Source organism: Psammomys obesus, unplaced genomic scaffold, assembly GCF_907164565.1.
Source record: "Psammomys obesus unplaced genomic scaffold, mPsaObe1.curated_primary_1811, whole genome shotgun sequence".
Lineage (NCBI taxonomy): Eukaryota > Metazoa > Chordata > Mammalia > Rodentia > Muridae > Psammomys > Psammomys obesus.
In genome coordinates this window covers 1,134,734-1,153,017 of record NW_026589732.1, presented here as the reverse complement: position 1 = coordinate 1,153,017, position 18,284 = coordinate 1,134,734, and the positions used below count along the sequence as shown (strand labels likewise).

Genomic DNA, 18,284 nt, shown 5'->3' with positions numbered 1-18,284 from the left:
CTTAAACACACCTGTTACAAAATAAAAACAAATTTTCCCTTCAGTATGTAAAATATAAAACAACATTTTAGATTTAAAACCAAGGTACCAAATAGAAAAACTCAGAAAAAACAAAAAAACAAAAAACCTCAAAACCTAATAAGAAAGGAGTATTTGGGTCTCTGTCACTGTAGACTACCAAATATCAAAGAATGGACTCCTTCAAAGTGAATTCAATATAAGCTTATATAACTTTAATTTTGAATGAACGCTACTTTAAAGTGATCTTTATTTTTTTTATTGCTGATGTGTTGTTGGCTTAATGAATTCCAGTCTCTAAGCTCCAGATTCCTGATGAGTCAGACAATTAATTACAGCTTGGGTACCGAGTCATATAAAGACCATCTCCCACATATGTGTATTAACTAATGAACAGTGTTCTGATTAGTAAAATACAAAGTCTTGTAAGAGTATCAGCAGCTTTTTACTAATTTTCTCAGTTACCAGATACTAAAAATATAACTATGGTCATAGTGGAATCAACCAACTGTTTTAAAGGGATTGCATTTTCCAAATAACTGCTAACAGAAAGTATCCCCACAGCAATCATCCTTTCCACACTGTTAGTTTCCACTTCCCTCTTCCCAATTCACTTGTACTTTCCCAAGAAAATCATACACAAGCTTTTATTGTTCCCTCATCAACTTCAACCCACCACACTGTATAACTTTTCTTCTCTACCTCTATAAATATTAAAAGATTTAGCAGTTAACTTGTAAGACTAATTTAATAACAAATAGAGCCAATCTCATATTACAAAACTTCCTGAACAAACAGGTTTAATCTCTGGAAGTTTCTTCCCTTCTACCTAGAAACATTATTTCTCCCTTATTCTGAATTTTGATTCTGCTGTATAACTACTTTCCTTTTTTATTATTGTTGTTGTTGTCCTTTTTATTATTACTCTGAGGCTCATCAAACTACAACCTGTGCTAGCCACCTGTTTTCTAAGTAAGATCTATTGGAACAGCCACCTCCAATATTATTTTTTTTTATGACAGGATCTCATGTATTTAAGGCTGGCCTCAAACTTGGTATACGACCATGGCTGACCTTGAACTCCTGACCCGCCTGCTTCTACCTCCCAACAACCAGGACTACAACTGTACTTTACCATAACTGGTTTATATGGTGTTGGAGATCAAACCCAGGCCTTCATATATGCTAGACATGTACTCTACCAAATGAGCTACATCTTTAGCCCCATTCCTTTAAGTATTATACATGGCAACTTTCCAACTAAAGGTTGAATAAGTTAAAAAGAATTATAGACCGGAAGCCTAAAATATTGCCTACCTAATTCCCTAAAAATAAATAAATAAATAGATAGATAGATAGATAGATAGATAGATAAATAAATAAATAGATAAATAGATAAATAAATAAATAAATGAGAAAGTTTGAGCCAGAGGTAATGAGGGTGCATACCTTTAATTCCAGCATTTGGGAGACAGAGGCAGGTGAATCTCTGAGTTTGAGGACAGCCTGGTCTGTAGAATGAATTCCAGGACAGCCAGAGCTACACAGAGAAATCCTGTCTCAAAAAACAAAAGGTTTGCCACTCCTCGGAGACCCAAGCATGATCTATATTTAATGTCATCATTTCTTCAGAAAACAGTAGGGAGGCACTGAAGGCTTTGAGACACCAGCAAAGTATCATGAGTCACAAAACATCTCACGACTCCTAGTGTGCAGAGCAGGTTAAAAGAAGACCAATTAGGAAAACAGCTGCATGAAACTTGCCATTAGGAGAAAAGGAAGGGAAATGAAGGGAACTTTTGAGAATGCCCAGTGATAACAATGTGACAGAAGGAGCAAAACTTCATCTTCGAGAATGCGGTGCTTGACATTTGTGTTTTCCTACAGTCTACTGCGGAATTTGAACCTGTCCTATCGCCTGTCTAACTGGATGTGGAGTTCCTGAAATATCAATCCCGTATCTTCTGTCATTAGTGCACTAGGCACTCTACACAGTTGTGACCTGGCCAAATCCTGGATAACCATGTAAGAGGAAGTTCCAACAGAGTTGGCCAAATAAGAACACAAAGCTAAGTAAGTGGAGTACTCACCTGTGCCAACAAACAGAGAAAAGAACTAAGGTTTCAGTCCAAAACAACTCAAGCCAAACATGAAGAAACGCTATGAACTTGCTAATAGTAGAAGCAGCTTCCTTGGTACTTTAATATACTCTTTATCATGTTCAGAAAAAGTACCACTAGAACAGCTTCTGATAGGAGGGTCTCATAAGAAACAAGAACAAAAAATAAGAAATTAAATGGATCAGACTCTGCAGGTCTTCTACCTAGGAAAGGAAGTCCTCCTTTAATAAAGACCTTAGTACTTTTCAAAATAGTCAACATGATACTAACCTTCAGCACCAGTGTTCTCACACCCCACAAGATTAAGAAGGATGCCACTGTCCTTATCATCTTCTTCACATCCCAGGAGCATCCAGCTTTCCACATTTTCATTCTCTGAGGTGGCACTTTCTTCCTCTTCATCTGAGCTGACCTCTATGATCATGACCTCTTGGCCCATACTTGATCTCTCTTCGGGCTTCTCACCAGCCCTCTTGAATTTCTTAGCTGCTTTATTAGAATGAGGAGAAGCAAGTCTTTGGGCCTTTTCTTGTGCTTGGACTTTGAGGTTTTTTCTTTTACATCTATAAATACTATCCTCATCAGATAATGTGATGACTTCTGGTGTATCTGATAGCTGGATAATCTCACTATCTGAAAGGACGATTAAGTTCTTCTGGTTTGGTTGAATACTCATTGTCTCTGAATTCCCACAGTTCTTTTCCTCATACCCTTCCTCCGTGCTGGCATTATGTATACTCTGGGCATAATGAATTTGGCTGTAGAGCTGAAATTCCACCTCACTATCAACACTTAGTTCACTAGATGAATCTTCTCGATAAAGATCATCTTCATATGCTTCTATGGTCTCATAGCCACCAAACATTATGGAAATTCAGTTACCTTAATGCTGTAAAAGAGAAAGTCATACAAGAATATATTTTAAAAGCTAAGATCTTGTTTAGTAAATACCTATCACCCCAGAGTTTACTTTTAAGGCTATCACTCTTCCAGACATATTAATTTTTTCCTTAAGAACACCATTTTCCCATGAATTTATAAATCTTGTTATCACTAGAGCAGTGGTTTCAACCTTCCTAATACAGTTCATCATGTTGTGGTGACCCCCAACCATAAAATTATTTCACTATTACTTCATAACTATAATTTTGCTACTGTTATAAATTGTAATGTAAATATCTGATATACAGGCTAGCTCATATGTGAGTTCTTCAACATCCAAAGGGGCCATGGCCCACAGCTTGAGAAGTGCGGCACTAGAATGACACTCAGACCTCGCAAGTAAGAATTACTACCAACAGACTGAACACATCAATGCAGACATCCTAAAGTTATACTAGAAAATGAAATAGTTTGAGACCCACTGCCAGACAGTGAACATTGCTCTCTAAAATATTATACTCCTCAAAGTATCGCTCCTTATTCCAGACATCTTTTTCTCCTCTTTTTCTTTTCTTTAAACAGAGTCTTGTTATATAAGACCAGGCTAACCTTAACCTTAAAGTGGTCCTCCTGCCTCAATCAACTGAATGCTGAAATTAAAATGTGCCAAGTTGCCTAGCTCTATTAATTTTTTTTTAAAAAAATAGTTTATTTATCATACTGCAAAGAGGACAGGCTGTAACTGAAGAGCCACCCGCTCCACCCACCTTCAGTCTTTTGTTCTGTATCCCTTCTTTTCAGGTTACCTTCTCACACAAGAACACTACCACAGTATGGCTAAAATCCCCAACAGAGAGCCTTTTTCACATTTACTGTTAGTGTATTTATTATTAATTTAAAAACAGATGGGGATGCAGCTCAGCAATAAAGTGCAAGCTTAGTATGTAAAATAACCCTGGGTTTGATCCCCAATACTGCAAATACAATTACTACTGCTACTATTAATAATAATAATAAAAATAATCTATCCTATGGCCTTCAGACCCTTGGCCAGAAGAACACCTAAAACACACTTACTAATATGTTTATTCCCATGTTAGTTATACAAATGCATTTGAAACACAAATTTTCCAAATACCTAACACTGAGACAAAAAAAATCACAGCTTTGGGAATATCTAAAAAAAACTTGCTGCTTGTGCATATATAAATAAAATCCATTGCACCTTTCAATTTAGCTTTTATAATACATCTTACCAGAAGGAATTAAGTACCCTATTTCAGAGGTTTCCATAGTGCTTTATAAAACACTCAGCACATTTCTAATTATTTATTTAATGTAAATGTCCCAGAAGTACTGATCAGAATCCCAGGAGGACAGGGACTTTGTCAACTCCGTCAAACAATACATTACAATATTCAAGCAGTATATTTGGAGATGTTTATAAATGTTTTAAAAACATGAATTCTATCATTAAGCCTTTGTTCTTTAACCCCCCTCAAAAGATCTAACACACGACAAAAATATAGAAATTGTGACAGGATAAGTTCTCAGTTGTCTTTTATTATTCCAAAGTGTTAAACAAAAATCTAGACAGCAGATGTTTCAATTATCTACCAAAGGAATGCTGATCAAAATAACAGCTCTGGGGAAATAAACCATGCTTTTCTACATGCCAGGAGCACCCTAGAAGTGACCAACTTATTCTTCCATTTCTAGCTTCACCAGTACAATTAAGAAAGAGTGGTTGTTTTCATAGGTTTGAGTTTCTGCAAGAACATCAAGGTGTTTTGTCTGATTTTCTAAGAGAACCAGCAGATCCCAAGAATCTAAGGACCAAAAATGTACTAAACTCAAGCTAGAGTTTGGGTCTTGTTTTACAGAAATAAAGGAATGATTTTGGTGTAATTCCAGCACTCCCAGATGTAAGTAAGAAGACACAGAGGTCATCCTCAGCTACACAGCAAATTCTAAGGTCAGCCTAATCTAGGAGACCCTCTTTAAAAAATAAATAAATAAACACAAAACCAAACCAAAAAAAAAAAGAACAAAACAAAATTACTGTCTCTTTTTCTTTCACAGGATGCAGTATCCTTGTTCCCTCCTTGTACTGTCTTTCAGGTTGCTATGCTGTTATTGTCAAACAAGTTGAATGTGGCTGTCTGAATAATAGTGCACATGACATTTATCGGTTTATATTGAAATGTTAGCCTCAGAGGAATTCAAATGAAAGATGAATTCTTTCCTTTTTTATTTAATAGGTAAATTAATTCAAAAGAAGTCAAAGGAATTATGCTTCCTTCAAAAATCCTTACTAGATCCATCCTGAGGATCCAGTGTGGACTTAAGATAAAACCTAATTCCAGGGCAGCACAGAAGGAAAAAAAAAAAAAAATTAAAGAGCTAAATTACAGAGTTACGAATTTGTACTACTCTTGGAGCCATCCCAAAGGAAAGGGATTAAGAACAGAGCCACAGGCACACCTGTGAATGTATGCCAGAAATAAACTACAGAGCCATAATAAAAACTGACTTCTTTGGGTCTAAGGATTTATCTCTTCCCATGAAATGTAGAAAAATGAATTTAACAATTTAGCCCCTATGGCTGTTAAGAGGATTTTGTGCCTTCTGTACTTGAAAATTGTGTTTTGGCATAACATGCCCTCTTCTATTTATGTAGCTCATGTATGCCAGGGTTAAGGTTTACTTCAAGCTGTTTTGGTTTGTTACAACTTTAATTATATTCAAATTCACTTAATTTTTTAAAAGTATACTCAGATGAGTGTGAGGTATGTATGCACGCGTGCAAATACACACAACTCAGAAGACTTTCTCAGCTTTTGCCGTTGTGATTCCCAAGCATACTTAACTAGCTAACACATGTCTCTGACAAACATTTAAATCTAGAAGGTATCTATCTACTGAATTATTTCACATAGCCCACTTTACATTAATATGAAGAAACAGGTCCACAGGCATAATGAGGCCTACTGAAGTCTGGATAGATGATTAAGAAAACAAGCTAGGATGATTCACATGTTCCTGACTCTAAGCCAAGCATCACTATAATTTTTAAATAAATAAATTCAAATAAATATTACTATATGTGCACAGGTTCTAACATCTAAATTTATCAGACACATTACCTATTTACTTTCTACAGGAAAAAAACCTGTAACAGACATTTTAATTAGAAGCAGAAGTAGACATTGAAATTTACAAATTTACTATTTAAGAACCTCCTTCTTCAAGTAGTACTCCAAAGCCCTGAGTGGTGGAGCACAGGGACACACAGTAATCCTGGGCAGAAAGATCAGGATTTCAAGGAAAAGTCTTGGCTACTAAGTAAATTCCAAGTCAGTGTGGGCTAAAGATCCTCTCAACCCTTTTGCAAGCCATCCCCCAAAAGTAAATAAAGAAAAGATTTTATCAAAGCACTGAGACTACAAAAGACTGACCATATTTACATATTAAAATGTAAACTATCAGATGTGAGAATGAAGCTTATCTAAAGAAATAACAAAACCACTCACTGTAAAAAAAAAAAAAAAGGGGGGGGGCATTCAGTTACTGAATTTCTTTAAGCTAGACAAAAGTTAGGTTTTCAGAATTTACCGAAACTTTAAAGCCAATATTTCTCCTTAGAAAATTACCTACTGGTCATTCTGGACATTTTGCTCTTGATTTCCTTCTGAAGTATATCTAGCTTGGCTCTTCCTTGTGGGTGCCATTGGTCATCTCAGGTAGACTTAAATCTAGAATTTGGTCTTACTCATTTTGTGGTGCTGGAGATTGTATCCAGGGTCCTAGGCATGCTAAGCCAGTACTCTACCAGGAGCTGAACACCAGCTCCACCGCAATGTTTACATCTACAGTGGTCAATGAATAAACTGATTAATAAATGGTTTATTCTCAACTTAGGTTTATGAGTTACAAGAACCTCAGTGTGCTACTGACAATGCCAATAGAAGCGAGACCAACCACAACAGTTAAAATTTCAGCCCATTTTTCAACGGTTACTGCCACCTCCAATCAAATGAGGTAAAGAATCCAAATTGGTCACATCAAAGAGAAAGAACAGCCATGTCTCTGTGGTAGAAAAGTATGCTGAATTTATTTATGTTAACTTCCAACTACTCTTGGGACTCTATCTGGAAACAATGCCTTTCCCTATTAGCTGCTGTTCTTTTCCCATGCACTGTTAACCTTGCAGTTATCGGACAATTTTCCCTTCAGTTCTTCCTCAGTTCATTCCCCATCCTCTGAATGACAATACTAAACTGTCCCCCAAAGCATAACACTGTCTTAAATATAAACAGTTCAATTTAAGACCCAAATGTTCAAAACGAAGTCAGGAGCTTTCGAAGCTTTTTAAGGGTGATTTTTCCTGGGATAAACAAGATTCAAAGAAAATTATCCAATAGGCTTTTTTTTAAAGGCCCTGAAATTTTTTCTTCATTCAATCCTGAAATCTGAAATCACTCGGCCTCAAGGTATTTTGAGGGTCAGCAGCTAATCAGTGGCTGGAAGTCAAGCCTAACTCCCAACTCCAGTTTCCCCACTGTAAAGGCAGTTCTTGCATAAGTTGATTACTACTGTCTGCTGTTAGGATGTTAGGTAAAGGGTTAATCTAAGGATAGATACTCTGCATCTACTCGCTTTCTGTAAGGAATGGGGCACAGTTCTCGGATTCTTTGTGTCCACTCCTGCTGCGGCTACTTGACAGCACAAGCTTAAAGTGGCCGCGGACTGGACGCACCCCTTGAGGGCCAGATTCCCCTCAGCGAAGGGAGGCCTCCACGTTTAGGAACTGGCCCACTGCCCCAGGCCAGGTGAACCGTGGGTAACGCGGTGAGGTAAAGCAGACAGAAAACAGGTGCCCTCAAGGCCATCGCCGCCCAGCATTTCCCAAGCCCTGGCCTCCGGGTCAAACCCTAGCCGGGATGCCGAGCCGCCGCGTGGGGCAGCGCGTAGCTGAGAGGCCATTAGCTGCGCTGCGCTGCGCTGAGCTGCGCCACGAAGGACCGGGAGGCTACGGCCAAAGAGGGGCACGCATTAGTTCCACAGCCCCGCGGGCGAGGCGGAGGCGGGGCAGGGGTCCCCCGGCCGCGGACCGTTCGGGGTCCGTCACACACATACTCACTGCCGCGGCTGCGACCAGGAAGCACCAACCAGGAACCGAAACACGTAGAGGAACGGGGAGGGGCGAGGACAAATGAGGTAAGGAAGCCGCGTCCGCGCGGACTCCAGAGAGGAGAAGGCACTTCCGGGGAAAACACAGCTCTCGGGAGCTGTTCTTCCGCCCAACCCGAGAGTCCTCCGAGCGCATGCGTAACACCTATTAACTCTTTGTTTCCCCCGCCTATAAACTTTGAGTTGGGTTTTCCGTTTTCTTCAGTCTCTCGAAAAGTATACATGCCGAAATAAATTATGGTGCACATTTTATCTTATTGAGTTATACGAAAGAGACGATACTTGCAGGGCGAAAGTGTGAGCCCACTTTCCCAGGAGCAGGAAAGAAAACTACAATTCCCATGATACTTTGGGCGGGCCGGCAGTGGCCGTCTCTTTTCTCGCTCGGGCTGACGCCCTCGTGGTAGCATGTGGCGCCCTGCGCTTCTGGAACCTCTTCGGGTGGAGGCCCGGGTTAGTAGGGGACTTGGGGTTAGTAGGCGACTTCGGAGAGGTACCCTGGAAATGCCAGCGTGAGAAAAGGCTTCTTTCGAGGGTGTCTGGCTTTTGTCCCCCCGCTAGTGTGATAGGTGACCTCACGGCTTTTCCACCCTTAGGTTGTGAACTGCACGCTGGGTTGCTTCCGCGTTTTTAACCCTTTAAGAACCTTGAAGAGCTGTAACTGCTGCAAAGCGGAGTCAGTGCTGTTCTTTCTAGTACTACGAGACTATGTTTGCTGCCTTCAGCATTGGTCACCCCTGGTCAAATCTTTAAGAGAAAAAAAGTTTCATTATGAGGTTGGAGACGTAACTCAGTAGGTAAAGTGCTTGCGTACCGTGCAGGAGGCCCTGGGGTCATTCTTCAATTTCACCACATAAGACAGGGGGAGGTGGAGCGCCATAAGTAATCCTTTTAGCATATTGTTTTACCATCTCTGTCATATTTTAACAACCGTTGAGGTTGTGTTTATTGCTTGTTCGTTTTTGAGACAGGGTTTCACTTCCAACGATCAGTCTAGCCTTGAACTCAAGTGCTGGGATTACAAATTGGTGCACCTGAACACAGCTCTGATTTTTATTGTTATTTGTGTTTGATTGTTAAGCAGGATCTCTCAAAGAGAGAGAGAGAGAAAGTATCTCTATCATGTAGTCCTGGCTGTTCTCTGTTCTGGAACTATATAGACCAGGCTGGCCTTGAACTCAGAGATCTGTCTACCTCTTCCCACTGAGTGCTGGGATTAAAGGTTTGTGCCACCATGCTCAGTAATTATTTTTATTACTAGTGTTAATCTCAACTTACCAAAAAAAAAAAAAAAGAAAGAAAGAAAAGAAATAAACAACTTGCTAAATGACAGAAGTATAGTGTGTATGACCAGCTACCTCACATTGTTGTGCCTCCCTTGGTGGACTATATCCCCTCAAAGTGGAGCCCAAAATAAATCATTCCTCCATGAGTCGCTCTTTGTAAGGAATTTGAGAAAATGAGAAAAGTAACTAATGCAGGACCATAAAGTCTGCAGTTAAAAAAAAAAAAAAAAAATCATTCTCCACCATGTGTCCAGAAATAACCCAGGAAGTAGACCTAAGCCAGTCTTTCCTCAGCTTTATAAAGGATAAGTGGCATATGTAGAAATAAGTATTGAAGCTTCTCTTGAGAAGTACATTCTTGAGAGACCATTTGAGGAAGGAAACACCTGTTTTCTCCCCAGAGCAATGATAACCTTACGTCATGTCACATAGCAACTGAATGTGAGAAGGGACACGGACAAAGCAAATACCTGCTTAAACTGTCAGGCAAAGATGGAAAGCTACAGTAGAAAGAGCCACTGTAAAGGATGTGACCCCAGGGATGTATTGTTCACTCTTATCCTCCTCAGTGCAGAGGGGTAAACCTTTCCTCCCCAACCCAGTTTATTAGTAGGTCCTAGAACTAAGTATTTACACATCTTTAAAAATGTTCTCTTAGATACAGACAGACCGATAGACTGACAGCGAGTCTCCATTGAAAAGCCCATGACCTGGATGTGCCTTATTTTTCTTGGAGCATTGCTTTCTGCTAACCCTTGAGCTTAAGTTTGTCTTTAAATTTTTTCTTTTAATAAACCTAACTCTGCTTTTTTATTTTTAATGATTTATTTGAGCTGACAAGATGGCTCAGTGAGTAAAAATGCTTGCTATGAAAACTTGAGCTCAAACTTAATTTATTTAATTATTAATTAGTTAATAAACAGCTCCCCTCACCCATCACATCTGCTTCTTTTTTCTAAGACAGGTTTTTGCTAAGTAACCCAGGCAGGCCTTGAACTCATGATTTTTCTGCCTCAGCCCCCAAGTAGCTGGGACTACAGGCTGACACCATTGAGCCAGGGTTCACCTTAACTTCCTTTTGAAAAATTCATTTTATTGAATAAAGAAAAGTGTGTGTGTGTGTGTGTGTGTGTGTGTGTGTGTGTGTGTGTGTAGAATATACATAAGTGCTGGCACCTACAGAGGCCAGAAAAGGACATCAAATTCTCTGGAGCTGGCATTACAGGCAGATGTAAGTTGCCTGATGTGAGTGCTCAGAACAGATCTCTGACTTTTCTATGCTGTGATAAACCCTATGACCGAGGCAACTTATAAAAGAAAGCATTTAATTTGGGCCTTATGATTTCAGAGGTTTATAGAGTCCATGATGACAGAGTGAAGGCAGGATGACAGGAACAGCTCAGAGCTCACGTCTCAATCTGGAAATAACAGGCAGAAAGAGAGAGAGAGAGAGAGAGAGAGAGAGAGAGAGATTGGGAATTGTGCAAGGCTTTTGAATCCTCAAAGCCTGCCCCTAGTGACACACCTCCAACAAGGCCATACCTCCTAATCCTTCTCCAACAGTTCAACAACTGGGGACCCAGTATTTAAATATAGGAACCTATGGGGCCATTCTATTCAAACTACCACAGTCTTTCCAGTGGTGTTGGTTAATCCTACTTGCAGATTAAGATAGAAGTCCTCAGCTTTCCTGCTGCCATGACTTTGCTCTGCTGTCATAGACTCTAAATCTCTGAAATTGTAAGCCTCAAATTAGATTTTTCTTAAAGAAGTTGCCTTAGTCGTGGTGTCTTGTCCCAGATCTGCAAGAGCAGCAAGCAGTCTAAGCTGCTGAGTGATCTCTCTAGCCTCATTTAACCTTAATAGTTGTTTTCAATTACTATTCATCCACTGCTAGGCAGGTGAATGAACCCTTCACTGGAGTTCATCATGTAATAAGCCTTTGTTGGACATCTCAGATTGACTGTCTTTCAGCTGCTTTTAAACGGCTCTTTAACGGGGCTATTTACCTTATTTCCCCGAGTATGAAGACCCAGACTTGGAGAGGTCAAGTGACTTGTCTATGTCACACACCTTGAAAGTAGTGAGGCTGGAGTTCAAACCCAGGCCCTGGCTGACTCAAGAACTTACACTATTTTCTCTACTGCCAAGTCTATTTCAAAACAAAACTTAGCTATGACTACAGTGACCTGCTTCTGTATCTCCACTGACAACCAACCTAAGGCCAGGCACACGGTGAGGTCATGGCTAACACTTGTGAGTAACTGAGTTCTGCATGCAGTGGTTGATAAATGAAGACACTGGCACAGGGTAAGCAACGCTATGGGGAAGCAGAGGAGAGCATAGCTGGCTGCCTAGGAAAAGTGGGAAAGTTTCACAGAGGGAGACAATTGAATGAGCCCTGAACAAGTATGTAGTCAGTCAGAAAAAGAAAATCCATCATTTCAACAGCAAAGAGCTTTGGCTGGCAACTCACAGAACAAAAAATCCAAAAGGTCGTGGAGCATATATGACAAGAGCATCACTGGCAATCAGAAAAGTGAGATTACATGCAGTACATGGGAATAAAAACTGAAGACATGTTTTGAAAAAAGCTATTTGGTAATATTTGTCTAAATGATAGGTGAACTATTTTCCTGATTTTTAGATTTATGGTATAGGGGTAAAAGCAGTATGTTTATTTTTCCCAAATAATGTGTTTGTGACTCTGTCACAAAATATTGCAATTTTTTTTAAGCTGGGTGATGGCACATGTCTTTAATCTCAGCACTTGGGGGCAGAGGCAGGCAGATCTCTGAGTTTGAGGCCAACCTGGTCTACAGAATAAGGTCTAAGACAGCCAAAGCTACATAGAAAGACCCTGTCAAAAAAAAAAAAAAGCAAAATAAAATATTTTTTATTTTAGTAATAATGGAAATTATTAATAATTATTATAATTGTTATTAATAATAAGGGACAAAATACCTATAATACATCCATACCATTGAAATGACAACAACAAACCCCATGCTGCCTTTAAAAGAGATGAATCTACATTGTAGAGATCATAAGATCCAAGACATACAGTTAAATGGATAAAGGGGCAAATTGCAGAGACAAAGTCCTTTATGTACTTATTTTTATTTTTATTTTTTTTTAAGATACGTGTGTGTGCAAATACAGGCTTCAATGTATATGACTGTGTGGAGAAAATGCAGTATAGATTTCCTTTGAATCATAGTGATTATCTTCCTCTTAGTGGAAGGGAAAATAGAAGTGAGGGATAAATGATTTCACTAAAGAGAGAGAGAGATCCAGTGAGTTTCCATCGTCATTTCTGTGATATTCCCACCAAAAGTGCATTGTTTAAATATAGTCTTGAGACGAAGGTCAAACACTCCACTCTCTTCGTAAGGCTCAGTGTCTGTCAGTGCTGGGAAGGCGGCCCACTCAGAGTGTTCGCCCAGCAAATGTAAGAGGCCCTAGGTTCCATCGCAGGCTTGGGAGGAGAAAGAAAGGCAGGGATGGGGAAGAAACCAAAGGAAGAGGATGAAGGAGATGGAAAGAAGAGAGGATCAAAGCGTTGATGTCATGAGGCAGAGACTGGGGAGCTGTGCTACATGAAAGCAGCCGAAAGACAGGATAAATAAACAACTATCCCGTGATCTGGGGTTTTCTTTTGCTATAAACAGGACATTGGAGCAGTTAGCAACATTTAAGCTGACAGTACAGAATCCATGTTGTTCTTCTGGTGTTCATATTTGTGTTCTAAGGTATAAGATGCCTTTGCTGTTTTTTCTGTCTTAGAAATGACTAGAATGCTCACCATGCCCCTGGTACTTCGTTGTCAGTTTCATCTAGTGAACCTAGAGAACAGTCAGAAACCCTAGTGTCATGAGTGAAAGGGACATCTAATCCAACACACCCCCTCCCGTTTTGCAAAAGGGGGAACTAAGATCCAAAATGGAGAAGGGAATTTCAAGTTCCTGGCTAATGCTCCTACTGGCTTCCAGATGCAGTCCACTGTCTTCCCCAATCTCAAGGCTAGGGAGCAAATGACGGGATGTGCCCTCTTAAAGCTTGGGAGTTTTTAATTTGCCCGAAATGCAGACTTAATGTTTGTACAATTTTAAAGTAAATGTGGGTGCCAATATGATTGCAGCAGCGGTTATCACTTAAAACCAATACACTGCAACTGGTAAGTGATAATCAATTTAGGTTCCTACATCTGAAGCAGCAATCAAGGCAATTCTCGGGAAATTCACAGTGACATCAGTAACCCATCTGGATTTACTGAAAATTTTAACGTGCTTTTTTATTATTCATGATTCTGCAGTTCTTCAAATTGGAAGGTGATGGAGAGAGCATGCAATTTTCAACCATACTATCAAATCTTCCTTGAAAATTTGGACATTCATATAGATAGATGGCTTTTAATTATTTTTTTTTGGAGACTGAAATGTAAAAAATGCATATACCATAAATTAAGCTATATATATGATAATATTTTCATTACAACAGAATCCTAAGGATAAGGAACTAGTATGTCATGGACTCCATTCCCACTTGTTATTATTCCTGGTTGAAACCATATCCCTCAAAACCTAGGTCTGAAGGACTCAGTAATGAACATCAACTCTTGAAACTATTGCCATTTTTAATGTACGCTAGAACCATTAGGGCTGGAGACGCAGCTTGTTTATCATGCTTAAGGTGCTGGGTTCAATACTCAACACTCCTCTCCCCAAAATAAGATTCATTAGAAGAGTAACTGTGGAGCATGTCATCAGCAGTAGGTTGCAGCACTGCATATTCCGTACATAGTCTCTTATTTTAAATGGTCATGCACCCTGTATCCGTAGATTTCAATGGGTGAAGTGATACATTTGCCCAAACAGGGTCATTCTCAGTTAGCTTATTTCTGCTACTCATCCTGGACCCTGAATTGTGCCTGCAAAATTCTTTTTTTTTAAGTGTATTGTGTTTGTGTGTACACGGCATGTATCATAAGCATGTATGTGGTGGTCAGAGGATGATTTTCAGGAGTCAGTTCTCTTCTACCATGTCAGGTTCTGGGAGTCAAACTCAGGTCATCAGGTTTGGTGGCAAGTGCCTTCACTCACCAAACAATCTCGCCATCCCCCATGCCTACAGTTTTTAATCTGGCCATGACTTTGTGATGGTGCTAGAGGAGCTTGTTTCATTCAGAACTTTAGACTGCCAACGGTGAGAGGGAGCAGTTAAAATCCAGACGTCAGTTTCTGGTGAGCCTATACAGTTTACCCGGTCAACTTGAGAACAATGCTATGCACTCCAGGGTCCAATCATTGCCACCCATTGCTTCTTATGTAAAGAAACCATTTGCAGTGTAGGACTTTAAAAAGATTGTTTTGACAAGGACAACATCCACTTTTGCCTCCAATCTAAGTCCGATATGCTAACTGATATCAGGGTGTACTTGTCCCTCTCATCCTTAGGGGATACATCCCAAGCTCCCGAAAGATGCTTGACATCACACACAGTACTAAGTGGTATATGTATAAAATATATACTATATAAATGTATATACTATATTGAGTTCTACGGATGCTTAGCTCTAGTAAAATGTAACTTGTAAATTTAGCATGTTAGAGATTAGTAACTAATAAAAATGAAAAATGATGACAAAGTGCTGTGATAGCCATTTTTTAAAACTTATGCATGACTCATTCCTGCACCTTGCCATTCAATTTCGTGGACTAGGTTTGACTACCAAACTGAAGCCGTGGAAAGGGAACTAACTGTTTATATTAGAGAAAGTGCTGTCTCCCTGTCATGGCACCTCAAACCTCACACTTTACAGCAACATTTTCTTCCAAATGTTCAATGTCTTCTCCTGAGAATGGCTTCTAGCCCTGTGTGCTGTGCTATTGACTCCAGCACTTGTTCTCAGTCTCTCCTCTGGGCCTGTCCTCAGCTGTGTGGGAACTGGGAGGGAGGTTTAGCTTGGGTTTTTGCAACAGACAACACTTCTACTTATCTGAATATTACCCAAAGAAGGCTGAGGCTGCTTAGGGAGCACTAACACCAGTTCTGCTCTGGTAGCATCATCAAGGGTTTTTATTTCCTGTTCCAAAGACCCTCTGAACAAAGCTTGCCAGGGAAGGCTTGTGGATGTGGCCCAGGAAAGTGGGAGGCGGGTATTGCTAGCAACTGCACTGAGTAGTGAAGTTGAAAGGCACAAACAGATGGGAACAGTCACAAGGAGCACTGTGAGGGCAAGCATCAGCAGTGCGGTCACAACTGAGCAGGGCTAAGCAGAGTCCCAATAGTTGCTATCAGTAATACATACACAAACACAGCGTGTGAAAGTAATGGCCAAAGTTATAGCCTTGTTTTGTGTGTGATACAGATAAAATTTTAATTCAGAAGGGGGACAAAGGGATAGTCAATAAATGGTGATAAGAGCGCTCAAAAATAAAGTTGGAGCCTATTTTATCCCAAAATTAAATTACTGATAAGTGAAAATATAAATGTATTATATATATACACACACACTCAAATTCAGAAGGTAATAGTAAAAATTGGGAGCAAATTTAATCCTCATCAATAACTGATTAAATAATGCATGGTGCAACTGTAAAATAAAATCCAGGTTTTATTGATGTGAGACAGCTTCTGCTCCTGCTCTCTTGAGACTGTCGTTACATTGCAGTGGTCAACCTTTCATCACTGTGCACTCTTTAACTTGCAATACTCGCGTTAAAAAGACTTATCCTTTTTTTATGCGTATGACTGCCCTGTAGACCACATGTCTGCGTGCCACATGTGACTCGGGGTCCTCTGGAAGAGTGACTGCTGCTCTTAGTCGCTGCGATATTCTTACGTTGATCTAGATAGTTTTATGTCAACTTGACACAAGCTAAAGTCATCTGAGAAGAGGAAAGCTCAGTTAAGAAAATGCCTCCAAGCCTGGTGTGGTGGTTCTAGGTGCTATAAGAAAGCAGGCTGAGCAAGCTATGATGAACAGGCCAGTAAGCAGCACCCCTCCACGGCCTCTGCAGCAGCTCTTTCCTGTAGGTTCTTGCCCAGTGTGTGTTCCTGCCCTCACTGCTTTTGATGATGAACTGTTCTATGAAACTGAGTGAATAAAACTTTTACCCCCTAAGTTGTGTTTGGTCATGGTGTTGCATTGCAATAGTAACCCTAACTTAGAATACGATATTTAAGTCCTCACTCCAGTCTTTATAGGACTGGAGTGACGATTTAATACCGCTTTTTATCCCTTTACCTTTGAACTGTATTCATGTAAAAGGCATGTCTTATAGAGAAAAGATAAATCTGTAGTCCTGAAAATGATGAAACAAAAACAAGATTGAGAGGAAAGCCACAAGCCTACATACAGCGATTCACTTCCTAGTGTATGAGTCAGCAGCTTAGTGCTTTGCACAGTGTTGTGAACCACTGCCACCTCTGGTTTTCAAGTTTTTCTTTTTTTCTGCCAACCTCTCCATCCCCTCCCACAGGACATTCCATATTTTACTTAACATTATTATCTCTGGTTCTGTCTGTGTTGCTGCTGCAAAAGACAGCACAGTTCTCGTGTGTGTGTGTGTGTGTGTGTGTGTGTGTGTGTGTGTGTGTGTGTATCAATCATATTTTCTTCATCCACTGAAGGGATTCAACAGGAGGCAACTATAGCCATCTGGTCATAACCAGCATCTTGCCCATAATGTGACCCTGGTTCTCATTTTAGACCCTACAGGATAAAGCAAGCCACTAGCCCAGTCAGATGAACTTTTTGTTCTGTTGACTGACACCTGGACTGTTTCTTAAATGACTCTTGACATGTTAATGAATTTTTGAGACAGCCTAGGTACAGAGGTTAGAGAGAGGGCTCAGCAGCTAAGAACACTTAGTGCTTGTAGAGAATCCAGGGTCAGTTTCCAGCACCCACGTGGCAGCTCACACTCTCCATGGGCAAGCCAACACTCTTCCACATAAAATAAAAACAAATAACCCTGTATAAAAAGGAAAAGAAAAGAAAGCCTGGGTACATTCTGGTCAGCTGCAGAGCAGCTGTGTCTGACATCATGCTCAGCCCTTCCTCTTGCTTTGGGTTTTGGGAATTCTCTTAACTGTTTTGTTTTGAGGTAGGGTTGCATGTAGCCCACACTTTCCTCAAACTTGCTTTATAGCCAAGGATGATGTTGAACTTACAGTCCGCTTGGCTCCACCTCCTGCGGGCTGAGATTACGTGCGTGTACCACCATGCCTGGTTTTTATGTGGTGTTGGGGACAAACCCTGGACTCTGCGCATGTGAGACAAGCACTCCAACTGAAGAACATCCCCAGCTTAGATTCTCCTGTTTTGCTGTCACCCTAGGCTGGCTTTCTGTCTCCACTAATTTGCATTCTGTGCAATACGGGATTTGCTCAAACTTTTCTTCAGTCTGTTGGCATTTTCTACCTTTGGTATGGTTTTCGTGTCCCTGATTTTTCTAAAATATTCCGCTTATTGGAATTAATTTGCATTCTAAGCCCACCTCCTTTGGGATTGTGGGATTATATGGAACTTCTATTTTTATTTTTATTTTTTTGAGATAAAGTCTTGGTAAGTAGCCCAGGCCAGCCTGGACCTTGCAGTTAAGCCCAGGCTGACCTTAAATTTGTAACCCTCCTGCCTCAGCCTCCCTTGAAATTACAAGTACATGACACTATTCTTAGTTTTTTAAAGGAATCTCTATATCGTTTTTTATAACTATATTAATTTACACTTCTATCATCCAAATGTAAGAATTTGTGTGTGTGTGTGTGCGCTCAAATG

General features: G+C 40.1%; 1 protein-coding gene across 4 annotated transcripts in view; it reads right to left on the bottom strand.

Annotated features, from left to right (window-relative positions):
• Zcchc7 (zinc finger CCHC-type containing 7) overlaps nt 1-8,262 on the bottom strand; it is a 182,291-nt gene extending 174,029 nt beyond the window's left edge. The window contains exons 1-2 of one of the 4 annotated variants that reach the window (XM_055605239.1): nt 8,160-8,262; nt 2,409-3,027 (exon numbers count right to left, since the gene is read on the bottom strand). In XM_055605239.1, the coding sequence (XP_055461214.1) occupies nt 2,409-3,003 (595 nt within the window). In that variant the 5' untranslated portion in view covers nt 3,004-3,027; nt 8,160-8,262. Of the gene's footprint in view, nt 1-2,408; nt 3,028-6,673; nt 6,690-7,779; nt 7,832-8,159 lie in introns of those variants that run through there. The other 3 variants (XM_055605238.1, XM_055605240.1, XM_055605241.1) reach the window with 3 other exon arrangements.
• Between the last annotated feature and the right edge of the window lie 10,022 nt (nt 8,263-18,284).